The following is a 16,776-nucleotide window of genomic DNA, read 5'->3' on the forward strand; positions in this document are numbered from 1 at the left end:
TTTTTTTTTCCCCCAAGGCTACTCTCTTACAAAGCAGTTTTAAAGCTTTCCTAAGGTAGTGTTGTCTGCTCGTGATCTGTGAAGAAGCCCAAGAGTTAGAACCTTAGCATTATAAGATTGCCAATAAGGTCTTTGTTAATCTTCTATTGTCAAGTTTTTAAAATGGGGATTAAAAATATTAACCTTCTCCCTCAGTAAGTTGAAAGTCATATAAATTCTTAACATTTTCCTTTATAAGGGGAAAGGGACTGAACATGTAATATAATATGGACAAGACACTGTGCTTTTCATATTTTATATCCTATTTTGTATAATTTTCACTTACCTATGAGACAATTATTATTATTATCTTTTGTTTTTTGAGAGAGTCTTGCTCTGTCACCCAGGCTGGAGTGCAGTGGCATGATCTCGGCTCACTGCAACCTCTGCCTCCTGGGTTCAAGCGATTCTCCTGCCTCAGCCTCCGCCTCCTGAGTACAGGTATGCGCCACCATGCCTGGATAATTTTTGTATTTTTTAGTAGATATGGGGTTTCACCATGTTGGCCAGGTTGATCTCGAACTCCTGACCTCAGGTGATCCACCCTCCCCAGCTTCCCAAAGTGCTGGAATTAGAGGTTTGAGCCATTGTGCCCGGCCCAAGACATGTATTATTATCCTTCTTAGAGATGTAAGTTTCTTAGATTGTAAGTTTTTTAAAGAACTCACGTAAGTGGCTTAAAGTCATATGGTCACCATGTGATAAAGTTTGCGTACAAACACTAGTCAAACTCCAAGCCCAATACGCTTTTCATTCCACGAGTTGCTTCTCCCTTTTTAATTCAGCTAAAACAGTTATATTTTAGTAATAATTTTTAATTTACTAATTTATAAAAATGTGCTCGTAATTTTGAACTTTTACAAACTCACTTGTAACAATGCTAGTCATTGTGATCTTTCTTATTATAAGCATTCTTTAGCTGGAAAAATGGAATTGACTTGAGAAAATTTACCGAATCAAGTAATTGATTCATATTTGATGACTAATTTTAAATCATTTACTTAGGATGTAGATAAATATCAGATGTGATTTTAGCAAATATGGGAAGTTTTCTTAACTCAGTAGGCTTTAATTTTAGGAAATCCTTGTGTAATGTGAATAATTAAACATCACAATTTGTATTATTTCAAAGAGAAAAAAAATTCTTTTGATGACTTTTAGAAATGCTTATTACTTCCTCAGGAGAGACAGAACTAAGAGGAATGATTTACCTTCTAAGTTCTCTTCTAGTCTAGTGTGCCATTCATAATGGAAAGGAGGTTCTTTTCTGATCTTTATATATTTCCATTTACTGTCAACCAAAATATAATGTTATTAATGATGACAAATGTACTAATTTCCTATTCAGAAATTACTGACAGCAAAACTGATTAATGTAGTTGGTGAATAGATTTTTAAATACTTGGATACTCTTTTTGGATTATATTAATTACATTCTTTTAAAATGCAGAAAAATTACAGAAGTAATATTCTCTTGAGTAATATTTAAGGAATATTTGAGAAGGGCAAAATTTAAAATACATGGCCTGAATGAAATATTGGATAAATAGGAAATAAGTGTGCCCTTTTACTATAACGTTCTCTGGGGAAGTCAAATATTTGTTAGACTACGTATGCTGTAACTTGCTCTAACTTGCTAACTTGCTATATGTGTTCTCTTGTAGACACTTTTAAAGCTATAATATTCCAAAGGGCTGAACTAGAATAGACTCTTCTGTATTTTTTCCCAAATGATGGAAAAATATTTCTTTTGTTTAGACATAGATGCCCTTGTAGGAGGAGAAGTTGGAGGTTTGGAGTTTGGCAAGTTACCATTTGGTGCCTGCGAAGATCCTATTAGGTGAGAATTTCAACCTGTCATTTGAATTGTGGGAATATTTTACTTCAAATTTATATTGATATTGATTTTACTGTGCTTTATGATGCTATAGCCTGCTGGGATGAATGTAGTACTGGAAATAAAGAAAGATGTACACCTGGGCCAGGCACAGGCTCATGCCTGTAATCCTAGCACTTTGGGAGGCTGCAGTGGGCGACTCCTGAGGTCAGGTATTAAAGACCAGCCTGACCAACGTGGCGAAACCCCATCTCTATGAAAGAATATAAAAATTAAATGGGTGTGGTTGCGCACACCTGTAATCCCAGCTACTCAAGAGGTTGAGGCACAAGAATCACTTGAACCTGGCAGGCAGAGGTTGCAGTGAGCTAAGATCACACCACTGCACTCCAACCTGGGCAACAGAGCAAGACTCCGTCTCAAAAAAAGAAAGAAAGACCTACATTTGCTTTCTTTATTTTATAATTTTACATGAAAACTTTCTGAGATTTAATATTCATCTATAATTCAGCAAACTGTGTCCTTTGGGCCAGATCTGGCCATTAGCCTGTTTTTGTATGGTCAGTGAAGTCAGGATGGTGTTTACATTTTTAAAGGTTATAAAAGAAAAAAAATAAAACAGACTATACATGGTTCACAAAGCATAAGATACTTACTCTCTGGCTCTTTATAGAAAATGTTTGCCAACTCCTGATCTATAACATTTTTGAAACTTGAGATATAATTTACCTGCCATAAAATTCGCTATTTAAAAGTGTACAATTCAATGGTTTTTAATATTTACAGAGCTGTGCAACCATCATAATCATCTAATTCCAGAACATTTTCATAACCTTAAAAAGAAATTCTTCACCTCTTAGCCATCATTTCCCCCTAGTCTTCTCAGCCCTCTGACTCTAGGCAAACACTGATCTACTTTCTGTCTCTTTGAATTTACCTATTCTGGACATTTTGTATAAATGGAATCATACGACATGTGGCTTTCTTTGTGTCTCACTTCTTTTAATTAGCATGTTTTCAAGGTTTTTCCATCTTGTAGCATGAATCAGTACAGTAGTCACCCCTTATCCACAGCTGGTATGTTGCAAGATCCCCGGTGGATGACTGAAACCATGGACAGTACCACACACTAAATACATTGTTTTTTCCGATGCATACATATAAGTAGTAAAATTTAATTTATAAATTTGGCACAGTAAGATTTCCAGGTGATGTAGTAATACAAAATAAATAAATACATAAAATAAATATAAATTAGGCACAGTAAGTGATTGACAATAATAACTAATAATAACATAGAACAGCTATAACAATATACCTTAATAAAAGTTATGTGAATGTGATCTCTCTCAGTATATCTCATTGTACCATGCACATTCTTCCTTAATAAAAGTTATGTGAATGTGATCTGTCTCTCTCAGTATATCTCATTGTACCATGCACATTCTTCCTTAATAAAAGTTATGTGAATGTGATCTGTCTCTCTCAGTATATCTCATTGTACCATGCACATTCTTCTTGTGATCTCTCTGATCACCAAGACAGTTAGTAAGTGAATAACAGGGCAGATAGCATAGACAGTGTAGATACACTGGACAAAGGGATGATTCACCTACTGCGGTGGGATGGCACAAGATTTCACCATGCTACTCAGAACAACATGCAATTTTAAATTTATGGATTTTTTTTTCTGGACTTTTTCACTTAATATTTTCAGACTGCAGTTGATTTAGGGTAACTAAAACTGCAGAAAGTGAGGCTGTGGATAAGGGGGAATTAAGGTACTTCTGTGCTTTTTATGACTGTAAATATACCATTGTATGGATATGCCACATTTTGTTTATCCATTCATTAGTTGGTGGGTTATTTATGCTTTTTGACTATTATGTATAATGAGATTAATGTTTGCAAAACATTAACTTCATAAGAATGTGCTACCATTTGCTAAATAAGTTGTTTCCAGTTTGTTGTATTATAAATAATGCCACTGTAACATACTTTTGTTTTCTTGGAATAGTTTTCTAGAAGTATTAAATATAATTGCTGAGTCAGTATTAAAGCTTTTGGTTGTATTTTATGTTTTACTTTAGTGAACTCCATTTAGCTACTACATGGCCTCATCTGACTGAAGGGATCATTGTGGATAATGATGTTTATTCGTAAGTATGTTAAGAGTAGTAATACAATGAGATTAAAAAACTTCAGTAGAATAACTCTCAAATTGCTAGTAATTTTTATGTGCATTTTTTATTGTTTTCTTTTGATTTTAGTGTTCCCTTTTGTGTTTTATTGTCTAAGGACTTTGATTTCTTATGATGTTATTTTTTAAAAACTTATCCAAATGGCTCTATGTATCTGGATAAGAGTAAGTTTAAGGGAGGCTAAATGGATTGCTTGTCCTTCTATGTTTTCATTAGACTGCATTTTAATAAGTTCATGAATCTTGCAGATTGTCATAATTAGGATCTTATGTTTATTGGTTTGCGTTTTAGTGATTTGGATCCTATTCAAGCTCCGCATTGGTCTGTTAGAGTTCGAAAAGCGGAGAATCCTCAGTGTTTGCTAGGTAAGGTGTATTATGCTCCATTCCTGAAATACCACTGATCTGCTTAACTTCCAAATCAGAAACACTGCATACATTCTTTGTACTTTGTCACCTCCTCAGTTAACACCATGTAGGAAAAAAATCATTGCCAGTAGCAGTGAATCCTTTTTTGCATAGTGCCAGCAAATTCTCCATTATTTTCTCATTATCTCAGCTTTATTTTTCTGATGCTCTTTTTTTTGTTTTGTTTTTGAGATGGAGTCTCACTCTGTCACTTAGGCTGGAGTTCTGTGGCGCCATCTCAGCTCACTGCAAGCTCCGCCTCCCAGGTTCATGCCATTCTCCTGCTCAGCCTCCCGAGTAGCTGGGATTACAGGCGCCAACCCCCACGCCCGCTAATTTTTTGTGTTTTTAGTAGAGACGGGGTTTCACCATGTTAGCCAGGATGGTTTTGATCTCCTGACCTCGTGATCCACCCGCCTCGGCCTCCCAAGATGCTAGCATTACAGGAGTGAGCCACCACGCCCAGCCTGAAGAGCACTGTTTTTGATAGTGCACATTAGAGCCCTTCTGTAGAGTTGTGTCACATCTGCAGCCTATTTCTGATATGGGAAAAGAAATGTGAATAATCTTATACACCTCACAAGGTTATTTGAGGGATCAAGTGAAATAACATAAATGGAAGTACTTTGAAAAATATTAATTGCTATTCAGATACTATTATTGTATCTTATGTCTGGGATTCGTCCCCTTCTCTTTTTTTAGGTGTATCTCTTTCATGAAGTCTTTTGAACCCATCTCCTCAATGTGCCTTGTCATCTTTTTCCTCCTTATATTTAGTACACATAATATTTTCTCTTTTTTTTAATGTTCATCTATGCTACCTTAACTCCCTATCACTTGATATATTACCATTTAACTGATGGAGTTACCAAATATTTATTATGACAGTAATGATGCATTTCTCTAAAGCATTGTTTTCTTGGGCTCTTTATCATTCATATGCTATTTGTCAAATGCTGATTAGTAGTTGCCATTTGTGCTAACTATATAATAGCGAAAACAAAGATGTATAATGTATAAGTCCACCATTGGCGAATTTGTCTGGGGTTTTAGGGCAACAATGTAGAGTCAATGTCAAGAGTTTTACAGTTGGACAGACCTCAGTTCAAATCCTAGATTGACCACATTGGTCAAGTTTCTTAATCTTTTTAAGCCCCAGAGTCCTCATAAGTAAAATAGAGATAACATTAGTACTTACTTCATAGGGTTATTGGGAGGATCAAATGAGATTATGTACCTGTGTGCATGTATATATATCACATTTAACAGTGCCTTTGTTATAGTAAATGAACAGTAAATGCTTTCTGTTGTTTAATCATTGAATTACTACATACTATGTTTACGTACTAAGTTGCTTCTTAGTAACATTATTATTCCTCATTTTGTGACTCTGTGATGTTTGCTGAGGATCTTAGAATTGAAAGTATTCTCATTTTAGTTTAATGTTCCATGATCTTACCTTACTTCTTATAATATTTTGTATGACTAGATTATAGACTTTTCCTACCTTTCTGAGGAAGCCCCCAAAAAGTTATGGGTTAATTCAGAATTAGTTGGTGAATTATAAAATTTAGATGTACTTGATGTATCTTAGTACTGATAGTATTTGTCAAGCATTCCTTTATTTGTGTAAACATTGTTGCTCTTTAGAAGATTCAAATCACTTTACCTCTTTTTATAATAATGACAGACAGCTGGGTGCAATGGCTCATGCCTATAATCCCGGCACTTTGAGAGGCTGAGGCAGGCGGATTGCTTGAGCCCAGGAGTTTGAGTCCAGCATTGGCAACATGGCAAAACCTCGTCTCTACAAAAAATACAAAAATTAGCTGGGCATGGTGATGCACACCTGCAGTCCCAGCCTACCCAGGAGGCTGAGGTGGGAGGATCACCTGAGCCTGGGAGGTCGAGGCTGCCGTGAGCCATGATTGTGCCACTGCACTCCAGCGTGGGCGACTGAGTAAGACTCTGTCTCAAAAATAATAATAATGACAGAAAGAATACCATTAATATGTAGCAGAAACTGAAATATATTTATCCTACATGATTTCCTAATCCTCTAGAAACATATCTTTAGTGTTTCTTCTTTATTTTATTTATTAATGGATTTAGATTCTAGTAGTGTAGCAGTTGGGGAAAGATTACTACATACCTAGAGTAAGTTCTTGTTACTTATGTGACTTAATGACAGATGGATGCTGGGTCTCATTGAGGCATATAGTAAGTACTATTAGGTACAATTATTTTTTTCTTTCCTTCTAGAAGGAATTCTAAGGAAAAGCTTTTTAAATATCCTGGGACATGGAGAGAAAGAAAAGAACAAGGCTACCTTTGATATAGGATTAATTCTTGCCTTTTTCAATGGAAAAACTGAATGGTTTTACTTTCTACCATATCTTAGTTAATAGCTTTTGTGGAAAACATAATTTATAGGACTGATTTTGTTTTTTCACTTAAGTGTCAAAAATGATAACTTTTTTCCTACATAGGTGATTTTGTCACTGAATTTTTTAAAATTTGCCGTCGAAAGGAGTCAACTGATGAGATTCTTGGACGATCCGCATTTGAGGAAGAAGGCAAAGGTAACCTACATTTTTTTTTTAACATTACCTTCAGATGTCTTCCTCTTTTTCCTTGGCACATTTTTCAGCAACTTTTCATCTATTTTCTCATTTTGAATTAAGTTGGAGAATCAAGTTTTGATGGACTAGACAGCTACAGTTCCTTTCCAGGCTATACCCAGTGCTTGTTAAGACATTAAGGGCATTTAATAAGTTCTTTCCACCAAACATGTAAAATATTTTGAAAAGTAGAGTTTTAGAGGTTAAATTTTGAAGTCTCCTGGGGAGAAATAATTTGTGTGACACCATTGTCACTCATGCTTGCACATAAAGCTGAATGTGTATATTAATATTTTATAATTCCAAGACCATGTAACACTAGTAAAAAGAATGAGTAAAATATTCTATACAATCATCAATTTGTTCATCACTTTCACCTGCTAAGGTTGGCGATATAATTTATATTTATTTCTGTTCTTTTTTTAGAAACTGCTGATATAACTCATGCTTTGTCAAAATTGACAGAGCCGGCATCAGTTCCAATTCATAAATTATCAGTTTCAAATATGGTACACACTGCAAAGAAGAAAATCCGAAAACACAGAGGTGTAGAGGAGTCACCGCTAAATAATGATGTCCTCAATACTATTCTCCTGGTAATTAAATGTTCTGTCTTTATAGGTCTATCTGCAGAATCATTTATTCATTATATATTCAGCTCCTTCTATGTGGTAGACAGTGACTTTGGAATATAAAATGAGTGAAACAGTTACCACATATAGAAAATTCCTACTAGTTTAGTGGTGAGAAGGAAAGTAAATAGTACTTATGATACCATGTTGCACGTGAGAAATCTGGCAAGGGGGCTGTGACAGCACAGCAGAGGTGCATTTGTCCCTGTCTGGGCAGTGGGAATCAGGGAAGGCTTCATGAAGAGGGACATTTGAGCTGAATCTTGATGAAAAGAAGGCTTTAGAAGCAGAGGAATAGCAGAGGTTCGAGAGCATGCTGAACAGTTGACATTTTGTAAGGTGCTTCCCAGAGCGTGACCAGGGTTGAGGCTGGAGAAGTAGTAGATAACCTGCCATGCTGAAGCACTGGCTTTTATCTTGCAGTTTAAGTAGAAGATCAAAATGATTAGAATTTTTTTTCTTTTTTTTTTTGAGATGAAGTCTCGCTTTGTCACCCAGACTGGAGTGCAGTTGCGCTTCTCGGCTCACTGCAACCTCCACCTCCTGGGTTCAAGCGATTTTCCTGCCTCAGCCTCCCTAGTAGCTGGAACTACAGTTGCGTGCCACCACGCCTGGCTAATTTTTTGTATTTTTTTAGTAGAGATGGGGTTTCACCGTGTTAGCCAGGATGGTCTTGATCTCCTGACCTCATAATCCGCCCGCCTCGGCCTTCCAAACTGCTGGAATTACAGGCGTGAGCCACTGTACCTGGCCCCAGAATTATATTTTTGAAAAGTTGCTTTGACAGTAGTTGAGAGAAAGCTTTTAGTGAGAATGAGAGGGAGATAAGTAGAGGGCTAAGGTGGCTCCTAGGTATAACAGGATGGAATGGCCCCAGCCTGGGGGCATCCACACCATGGTTTAATGTCTGCATGACTTACTGCGTGACTTTGAATAAGTCACTTCAGTTTCCTCATCTATAAAATCTGGCTAACAAAGCCTTGCGAGATTGCTGTGAGGATTACAGGATCTTCTGTGACACTGCCTGGCATATATGGGCCTTTGATAAATGATAGCTATTTTTACTGTAATTGTGGTTAAAATAATATTCCTGGAAATTTGTGCATTGGGAAGAACCTTCAAGAAAAGTGTTGAAAAGAAAACTGGACTTGGAAACTTAATGTTAATCTTATCTACCATTTGTCTGAACAAAACTCTTAGCCAACTTTTTAGCTTGTACGTCGTAAGATGTGGGCAGTGATACTTAGCTCAAACAGTTGTATGAGAATAGGACAATGCTGGTAATTGTGCCTGGTACTGGCACTTGGCACATAGTAGGTCATCTAATTTTTAAAAGTGTTGGACATGTTCTATAATATGTGGCAAAGTATACATAGTGAGAGGAATTACTAATCAGCAATACCACAAAACAATTGAGAGGAACAGTGGTAAAAGGACTATAAATAAATTTCTGTAGAGAGCCTCCTTTTTAAGACTGTATTCTTAAAGAATGTTATTCAAATCATGTAGCTTAGTTGTCATGTACACTGGATTGTTTTGACCACTCCTACACGTACATATAAACAGAAACCACATGGAAAAGGTACGTCAGTTATTATAGGTTTAGACTGCTTCCTACTTTCCAGGGGTATCATAAAATAAAATTGTGGGTTTTGAATATCATCTCTTAGTAGTCTATATATGAAAGCCTGTGGATGATATAACTCTTCAGATCCTCATGAGTACATGGGTGTTTTTAAATTGTCTTTTATGGTTTTGTTTTTTAAATAGTAGTAACTCTAAAAAAATGTAATGGCCTTGGATGAGCATGAAGTCACAGTGATGAGATTTTGCTTTTGCATCATTCAGCTTACAGAATCAAGTGATTACTTTTAAGAAAAGAATTCTAATTTCTAAAATTGGCTAGTCACTGAAACCTTGTGTATTTTCAAGGAAACATAGAAAAAAATTGAGATTGTAGAACAAACTGGCCAATACAACTGGAACATTTCTATTGTTAGAGCAGCAAAACCATTAAAAAGTTAAATAATGTCTATATGAGTTATAAAAGTCAACAAAATAGGAAATGTGGTCTAAAACACGATTGTTTTTTTCCTTTCCTTCAAGTTCTTATTCCCTGATGCTGTTTCCGAGAAACCATTAGATGTAACTACTTCAACAGATAATAATTATCCTCCATCAGAGAGTGAAGACTATGTAAGTTGATTTGGGGTTTAATATTAAAATGTTTTAAATGCACTGAATTTCTAGAGGTTCTATATATTTCTAGTTTAATAGCTTAATATCTTTTTATTTTAAAAATCACCTTGGGAATTTTGGATGGGAGATCATGGTTTCCACCCAGATAACTAGCACAGATACACATTTTGAGTAGCAAGAATTTTTCTGGAAACAATGAAAAAATAGCATGAATATACTCTACGCAGCTGTAGGATTTCTCTCATTGTAGAGTTTTGGTGAAATCATTAAATTTATGTTTTTCAACAGATTCTTTTCTATATTTTAAAACTAGTTAGTAAATGGAAAACTCTTTAATGAAGTAAAATGTGTAAAATTAGGTAAATTTTCATGGTCTCTTTGTTTAGTCTTTGAAAAATTAAGAAGTGGAAGAATTTAAATGACGAGTAGATATATGTCAAACTTTACAGTTATTGTTGAAAAGTAGATTTCATGAGGTGAGAGAAAAAAGCAAAGGCTTTTTACATTTTCAGTTTAGACAGTTATGATATTTGTTTGCTTAGACATGCTCATTTTGTAATTAGAAGATTTTTAAAACAACACATGAAATTTGGAATATTTCCTAGAGATTCCACAGAAGAAATTGAAAGCTACAACTTTAGCTTCATTAAACTATAGCTTTATGTTTTTAATCTTAGTAGAAATCTTGAAAATGTGGGACTGCCTAAGAATAGTTTATGCAGTAGTGTATTAGACATTTGATAATGCCTAGTTTAGGTGGGATAGGTTAATTTTAGAACTAAAATCTCTCCCTATGAACTCTTCAATTATATGTGTAAAATATTTTGGTAACAAGTTTGCTTTGTTTCTATTTCGTTAAATTTAGAATCTCTACAATCAGTTCAAGTCTGCACCATCTGACAGTTTAACATACAAATTGGCTTTGTGTCTCTGTATGATCAATTTTTACCATGGAGGGTTGAAAGGAGTGGCACACCTCTGGCAGGAATTTGTTCTTGAAATGCGTTTCCGATGGGAAAACAACTTTCTAATTCCAGGGTAATAATTTCAATTTTCAGTTGTTTAGATAGGATTTTGTTTGTTAGCAGACATTTGACTTTTGACCTATTTTTCCCTCTTCTAGGAAATCTGCCCTAAGAAAGTGGCAAGACGCTTAGACATGATTTATGTTAGAGGTGTTCACTGCAGCAAATTTATTAATATAATAGAAAAAAAGGCAAAACCTAAATATCAAACATAAAAGAATAAATAAATTGTACTGTATCTCTATAATAGAAAATTACAGATTGATTACAATTTTTTCCCCAAGAATCTTTAATAACAGATGTTCATATTGTTTCTAATAAAGTATAATATACTAATACATATACAAAGTGCTTTTAATTATGTTGCTATATTTGTACAGGAAAAAGATTATAAATAACATGAAATGCTATCATTTTTTTCCAGTGTGAAATTATATTTTTATTTTGTTCTTTATACTTTTATGTATTTTCAAAGTCTTTTGTAATAAACCTGTATTTTGTAATTGACATTTTACTTAATCAAACAGAACATTTTCATTAGCACATAGGTTGATATTGCATAGTTTAGTGCTCATCTACCCATGCTAAGATAGGAGAATCATGATTATGAGCAATATAAAATGATTACTGATCCAAAAACATTTATATCATTTTCCAATCTCTGCTTAGCTGGATTCTCTCTTGGTTCTAGACAGTTTGCTCTGGAACGTTTTACAGACCCAGAAGCATGTTGAATGTGAGAGAGTGCCTCTGGCTGATTGCTGGGAACCTAGTGGTCTAGAGGAACCTAGAACTAGAGACAGTCTGAGGTCCTATTGAAATACAGGTGGAGATCGTGGTTTTTACAGTGAGAATCCACTGTAAGAATTTAGCACTGAATACACAAACTGATTTATTTTGTATGGTGTGAAATACTGTGTGCTAGTACTTCCTAGAAGGGGGTTCAGGGACTTTTTCTCATTTTGAGTTTTTATTGGCCTGAAAACTATCACTAATTTGCTGTTATGTTTTGAAGTATCTGTTATATTTGCTGTTGGTGATTTGTGGACTAGGAGTATAAAATAAATTTTCATCTTTTAATTCTATGTGCTCCCCCTCTGGAATTCACTTACGTGTGGAAATCTAGTTTTGATTTCTTATCAATATAGCTAAAAATTATGGTAGTATAGAAAATAATCATATCTGAAGCAATTTTACTAAAACTAAGCTGTCTTTTCTCCTTACTTTATTTGATAGATTAGCAAGTGGACCCCCAGATCTGAGGTGTTGTTTACTGCATCAGAAACTACAGGTAAAGATTTCTCAATGACATAGATAAATGTGGTCTTGATTTAATCAGCGATTATTCTAATACTAAATGTAATAATGGGTTACATGATGTTCTCATGGTGCTGCTGTAGGTTATCTATAGTCAGTAGTCACTGCAGTTCACAATGTCCTGAGAAGTGGAGAGTGAAAATTAAATATTCAAGCAGTAGGTAGATTTTTATTTTTCTGTAACTAATTCAACTATAAATGTTATTTCTCTTTTCTTAAGATGTTAAATTGTTGTATTGAAAGAAAGAAGGCACGTGATGAGGGGAAAAAGACAAGTGCTTCAGATAATGTCACTAATATATATCCAGGGGATGCTGGAAAAGCAGGAGACTCTTTGGGGCCAGATGATCTAAAAGAAACAGATAAGGACAAGGGAGAGGTAGGAAAATCTTGGGATTCCTGGAGTGACAGCGAAGAAGAATTTTTTGAATGCCTAAGTGATACTGAAGAACTTAAAGGAAATGGACAAGAGAGTGGCAAGAAAGGAGGACCTAAGGAGATGGCAAATTTAAGGCCGGAAGGACGGCTCTATCAGCATGGGAAACTTACACTGCTGCATAATGGAGAACCTCTCTACATTCCAGTAACCCAGGTAGGATGCACTAGTTCTTTCCATTTTAATTTATTTTATGGTTTATATAACTTCATCCTAGTAGAAGATAGTGCTTGGGGTAAGGAAAATTCTCTAAAAAGTCTATGTTTAGGCCAGGTGCGGTGGCTTACGCCTGTAATCCTAGCACTTAGGGAGGCCGCAGTGGGCAGATCACCTGAGGTCAGGAGTTCAAGACAAGTCTGGCCAACATGGTGAAACCCCGTCTCTACTAAAAGTATAAAAATTAGCTGGGCGCAGTGGTGCACACCTGTATTTCCAGCTACTGGGGAGGCTGAGGCAGGAGAATCATTTGAAGCCAGCAGTCGGAGGTTGCAGTGAGCCAAGATCGCACCACTGCACTCCAGCCTGGGCAACAGAGTGAGACTTGGTCTCAGAAGAAAAAAAAAAAGTTTATGTCTAAAAATAAACATATAGACTATGTTTAAAGAAACTAAAGGTAAAGATTTCCCAATGACATAGATAAATGTGGTCTTGATTTAATCAATGATTTTTAAAAGCTTGAACAAAGTCTATGTTTAAAGATTAAAGAAATCTAAGTAAACTTTTGGGGTTTTTAGGTTTGCCATTTCTGTAATTGAGAAATGTTTTGAAGTTTAAGTAGATCACCTCATCATATATAAGGTGGTTTATTATTTGTTAAACTGAGTGGTGAATGCTCAGATGTTTAAAAAAGAAAATCCAACTGCACTTATGTATGTTTTTGTTTAACTTGTGGACAAAGACTTATAAATAGGTGCAAAAAATAAATCCTCTTTTGCAACCCAGAACTCATTGTTCAGTATGAGTTTTGATACATATAAGAAGGGATATTATGATACCTGACACAATTAACTGATGGGAGTACTGATAGCCATAAAGGTTGGTCCCAGGCCAGGCACAGTGGCTCAAGCCTGCAATCCCCACAGCGAGGTGGGAGTATTTCTTGAAGCTAGGAGTTCAAGACCAGCTTGTGCAAGAAAGTAACAAACACCTCATCTCCACAAAAATTTAAAAATTAGCTGAGTATTGGGTCATGTGTCTGTAGTTGCAGCTACTCAGAAAGAGGAGGCTGAGGCAGGAGGATTGAGCCCAGAAGTTAGAGGCTGCACTGAGCTTTGATGGCACCACTGTACTCCAGCCTGGGTAACAAAGATAGACCCTGTCTCTTACTAAAAAAAAAAAAATTGATTCTAGGACTGTCGAAGAGATAGTTAAACAGCATGGGATATGAGGGGAATCCTCAGCAGTATTGATTTTGCATTCCAATTTCATGTTGACTTGATACATATGATGGCTTTTTGTTTTAAAGGCTTTTATCTTGAGAACATGATGTCTGGAGTTAAAGGTATTGGCGTATTCCACACATCTGTACTATTCTTGAGTATGATCGCTTAGGGTGTCAAATTGAGAACCAGGCAGATCCATCACCTACAGTAAAAAGGACCCTAAAGTAAATTGATTGAAGAAATTAGATCCCAAAGACTCTTGGTGAATTTTGAAGTCTTTTTCAGTATATCCATATTAAAAGGAGACGACAGAGGCCAAAATAAAAGAATTATGGGCTAACAGGACAACTGGATTAAAATAAGCCTCAGTTTCATTAGAAAGGGCTAACTTGAAGATAAATCTTTTGACTCCAGCTCTTTAGAGGATCCAAAGTGACCTTGATGGACAGTGGAAGAAGTCACGACATGGAATTCCTTGAATAAAAATTTATTGATTTGAAAAAAGAAAAAGAAAATCCAAAAATATGTAGAGAGAACAGAAGTAAATATCCTTCAATTATATGATTAGCTTTTATCTGCTCAAAAATATAGTTTGAAGCCATATACACCATTAGGATGTAGAACAGCAATAACTCAAAAACAGCAGCAGCAATAGTTGTTTTTATGGGTTTTGTTTTGTTTTGTTTTGTTTTTTTGACTCAGAGTCTCTCTTTGTCGCCCAGGTGGGGAGTGCAGTGGCATGACCATGCCTTACTGCAGCCTTGACCTCCTGGGCTCAAGCGATCCTCCCACCACAGCTTCTCAAGTAGCTGGAACTACAGGTGCATGCCATCATGCCTGGCTAATTTTTTGTGGTTTTTGTAGAGGTGAGGTTTCACCCTGTTGTCCAGGCTGTTCTTAAATTCCTGAACTCAAGCCATCTGCCTACCTCGACCTCCCAAAGTGCTAGGATTATAGACATGAGCCACTGCGCTTGGCCTGAAAACATTTTATTGTGAAAATTGTAATCTAGTAAAAATGAAAGAGGCTGGGTATAGTGGCTCAGTGCCTGTAATGCCGACACTTTGGGAGACCGAGGTGAGCGGATTGCTTGAGCCCAGGAGTTCAAGACCAGCCTGGGCAACATGGCGAAACCCTGTGTCTACCAAAAAAAAAAAAAAAAAAAAAAAAAAATTAGCCCGGTGGGGTAGCATGCACCTGTAGTTGCAGCTACTTGGGAGGCTGAGGTGGAAGCATCAGTTGAGCTTAGGAGGTTGAGGCTGCAGTGAACTGTGATTGTGTCACCGTACTCCAGCCTAGGCAACAGAGCAAGACCCTGTCCCAAAAAAAAGAAAAAAAAAAAAGTGAAAGCCACCATCCACTAATTTTGACTCACATTCCTTGAAGTAACTAGTAACTAACAAGTATTATTGGTTTGGGTTATATTTCTTATACCTGTTTCAATGCATTGATGTATAATACATATATGCGTGTACATATTAATACATGGTTTTATGGATTTTTTTTTTTTTTTTTTTGAGACAGGATCTCATTCTGTTGCCTAGGCTGGAATGCAGTGGCTGGGCTCCAGTGATCCTCCTACATCAGCCTCCCAAGTAGCTGGGACTATTAAGTGCTCACCATCATGCCAGGCTGAGTTTTTCACTTTTAAAATTTTTGTAAAGATGGAGTCTTGCTGTGTTGCCCAGGCTGGTCCTAAACTCCTGACCTCAAGCGATCCTCTGTTTCGGTTTCCCAAAGTGCTGGGATTATAGGCATGAGCCACTATGCTCAGCCTCAATTTCTTATAAACAATTGGTATTACCAACCATATAAATTTTTGCTAACATGATGGTCAAAAATAGTCTCTCAGTGTTTTAGATTGTATTTTTCTGAATTTTCATGAACCTGAGCATCTTTTAATATGTTAGCCATCCTTTCCTGTGAATCACCTATGATTTTTCTTTTAGGTTGCTCTCCTGTTCTTACTGATTTATATGAATTCTTCATATTTTAGATGTGAATCTACAGTTATATGTATTGTATGTGTTTTCTGCTGGTCATTTTAAAAACATACGTTCATGTATTTACTTAATTTTTGAGTTATAACTTAATATAATAAAGTGTACAAATCTTGGCTGGGCATGGTAGCTCACGCCTGTAATCCCAGCATTTTGGGAGGCCAAGATGGGCAGATTTCTTAAGCTCAAAAGTTAAAGACCAGACTGAGGAACATGACAAAACCCCATCTCTACAAAAAATACAGAAATTAGCTGAGCGTGGTGGTGTATGGCTGTAATCCCAGCTACTCGGGAGGCTCAGGTGGGAGGATGGCTTGGGTCCGGGAGGCAGGGATTGCAGTGAGCTATGATTGCACCATTGCACTCCAGCCTGGGCAGCAGAGCAAGACCCTGTCTCAAAAAATAAAAATAAAAAAATAAAAAGCGCACAAATCTTTAGTATACTGCTTGGTGAGTTTTTTCATATTGATACATGGATGTAACTACTTCCCAGATCAAGATATAGAAAATTCCTATCATCCTAGAACAGTGCTGATAAATAAAACCTTCTGTGAAGATGGAAATGCTCTACATTCTCTGTCTTTCCCATTCAATACAATAGCCATTATCCAAATGTAACTATTGAGTGCTTGAAATGTGGCTAATGTTTCTAAGGAATTAAATTTTTAATTTTAATTTAT

The 16,776-nt window shown here is 36.0% G+C and overlaps 1 protein-coding gene and 1 non-coding gene across 5 annotated transcripts in view; both read left to right on the forward strand.

Moving 5' to 3' along the window:
* RAB3GAP1 (RAB3 GTPase activating protein catalytic subunit 1) overlaps positions 1-16,776 on the forward strand; it is a 110,541-nt gene that overhangs the window by 66,218 nt on the left and 27,547 nt on the right. For all 4 annotated transcript variants that reach the window (XM_005572999.3, XM_005573001.4, XM_005573003.4 and 1 more), the window contains 9 exons: positions 1,798-1,879; positions 3,967-4,035; positions 4,369-4,442; positions 6,974-7,066; positions 7,532-7,701; positions 9,844-9,933; positions 10,802-10,974; positions 12,198-12,252; positions 12,499-12,870. In XM_005572999.3, coding sequence (XP_005573056.2) covers positions 1,798-1,879; positions 3,967-4,035; positions 4,369-4,442; positions 6,974-7,066; positions 7,532-7,701; positions 9,844-9,933; positions 10,802-10,974; positions 12,198-12,252; positions 12,499-12,870 — 1,178 coding nt within the window. The remainder of the gene's footprint in view (positions 1-1,797; positions 1,880-3,966; positions 4,036-4,368; positions 4,443-6,973; positions 7,067-7,531; positions 7,702-9,843; positions 9,934-10,801; positions 10,975-12,197; positions 12,253-12,498; positions 12,871-16,776) is intronic.
* On the forward strand, positions 13,575-13,702 carry LOC123568167 (small nucleolar RNA SNORA40). Its single transcript, XR_006691388.1, has one exon. It is a non-coding gene; the product is annotated as a small nucleolar RNA SNORA40 (small nucleolar RNA).

Source organism: Macaca fascicularis, chromosome 12 (genome assembly GCF_037993035.2).
Source record: "Macaca fascicularis isolate 582-1 chromosome 12, T2T-MFA8v1.1".
Taxonomy (NCBI): domain Eukaryota; kingdom Metazoa; phylum Chordata; class Mammalia; order Primates; family Cercopithecidae; genus Macaca; species Macaca fascicularis.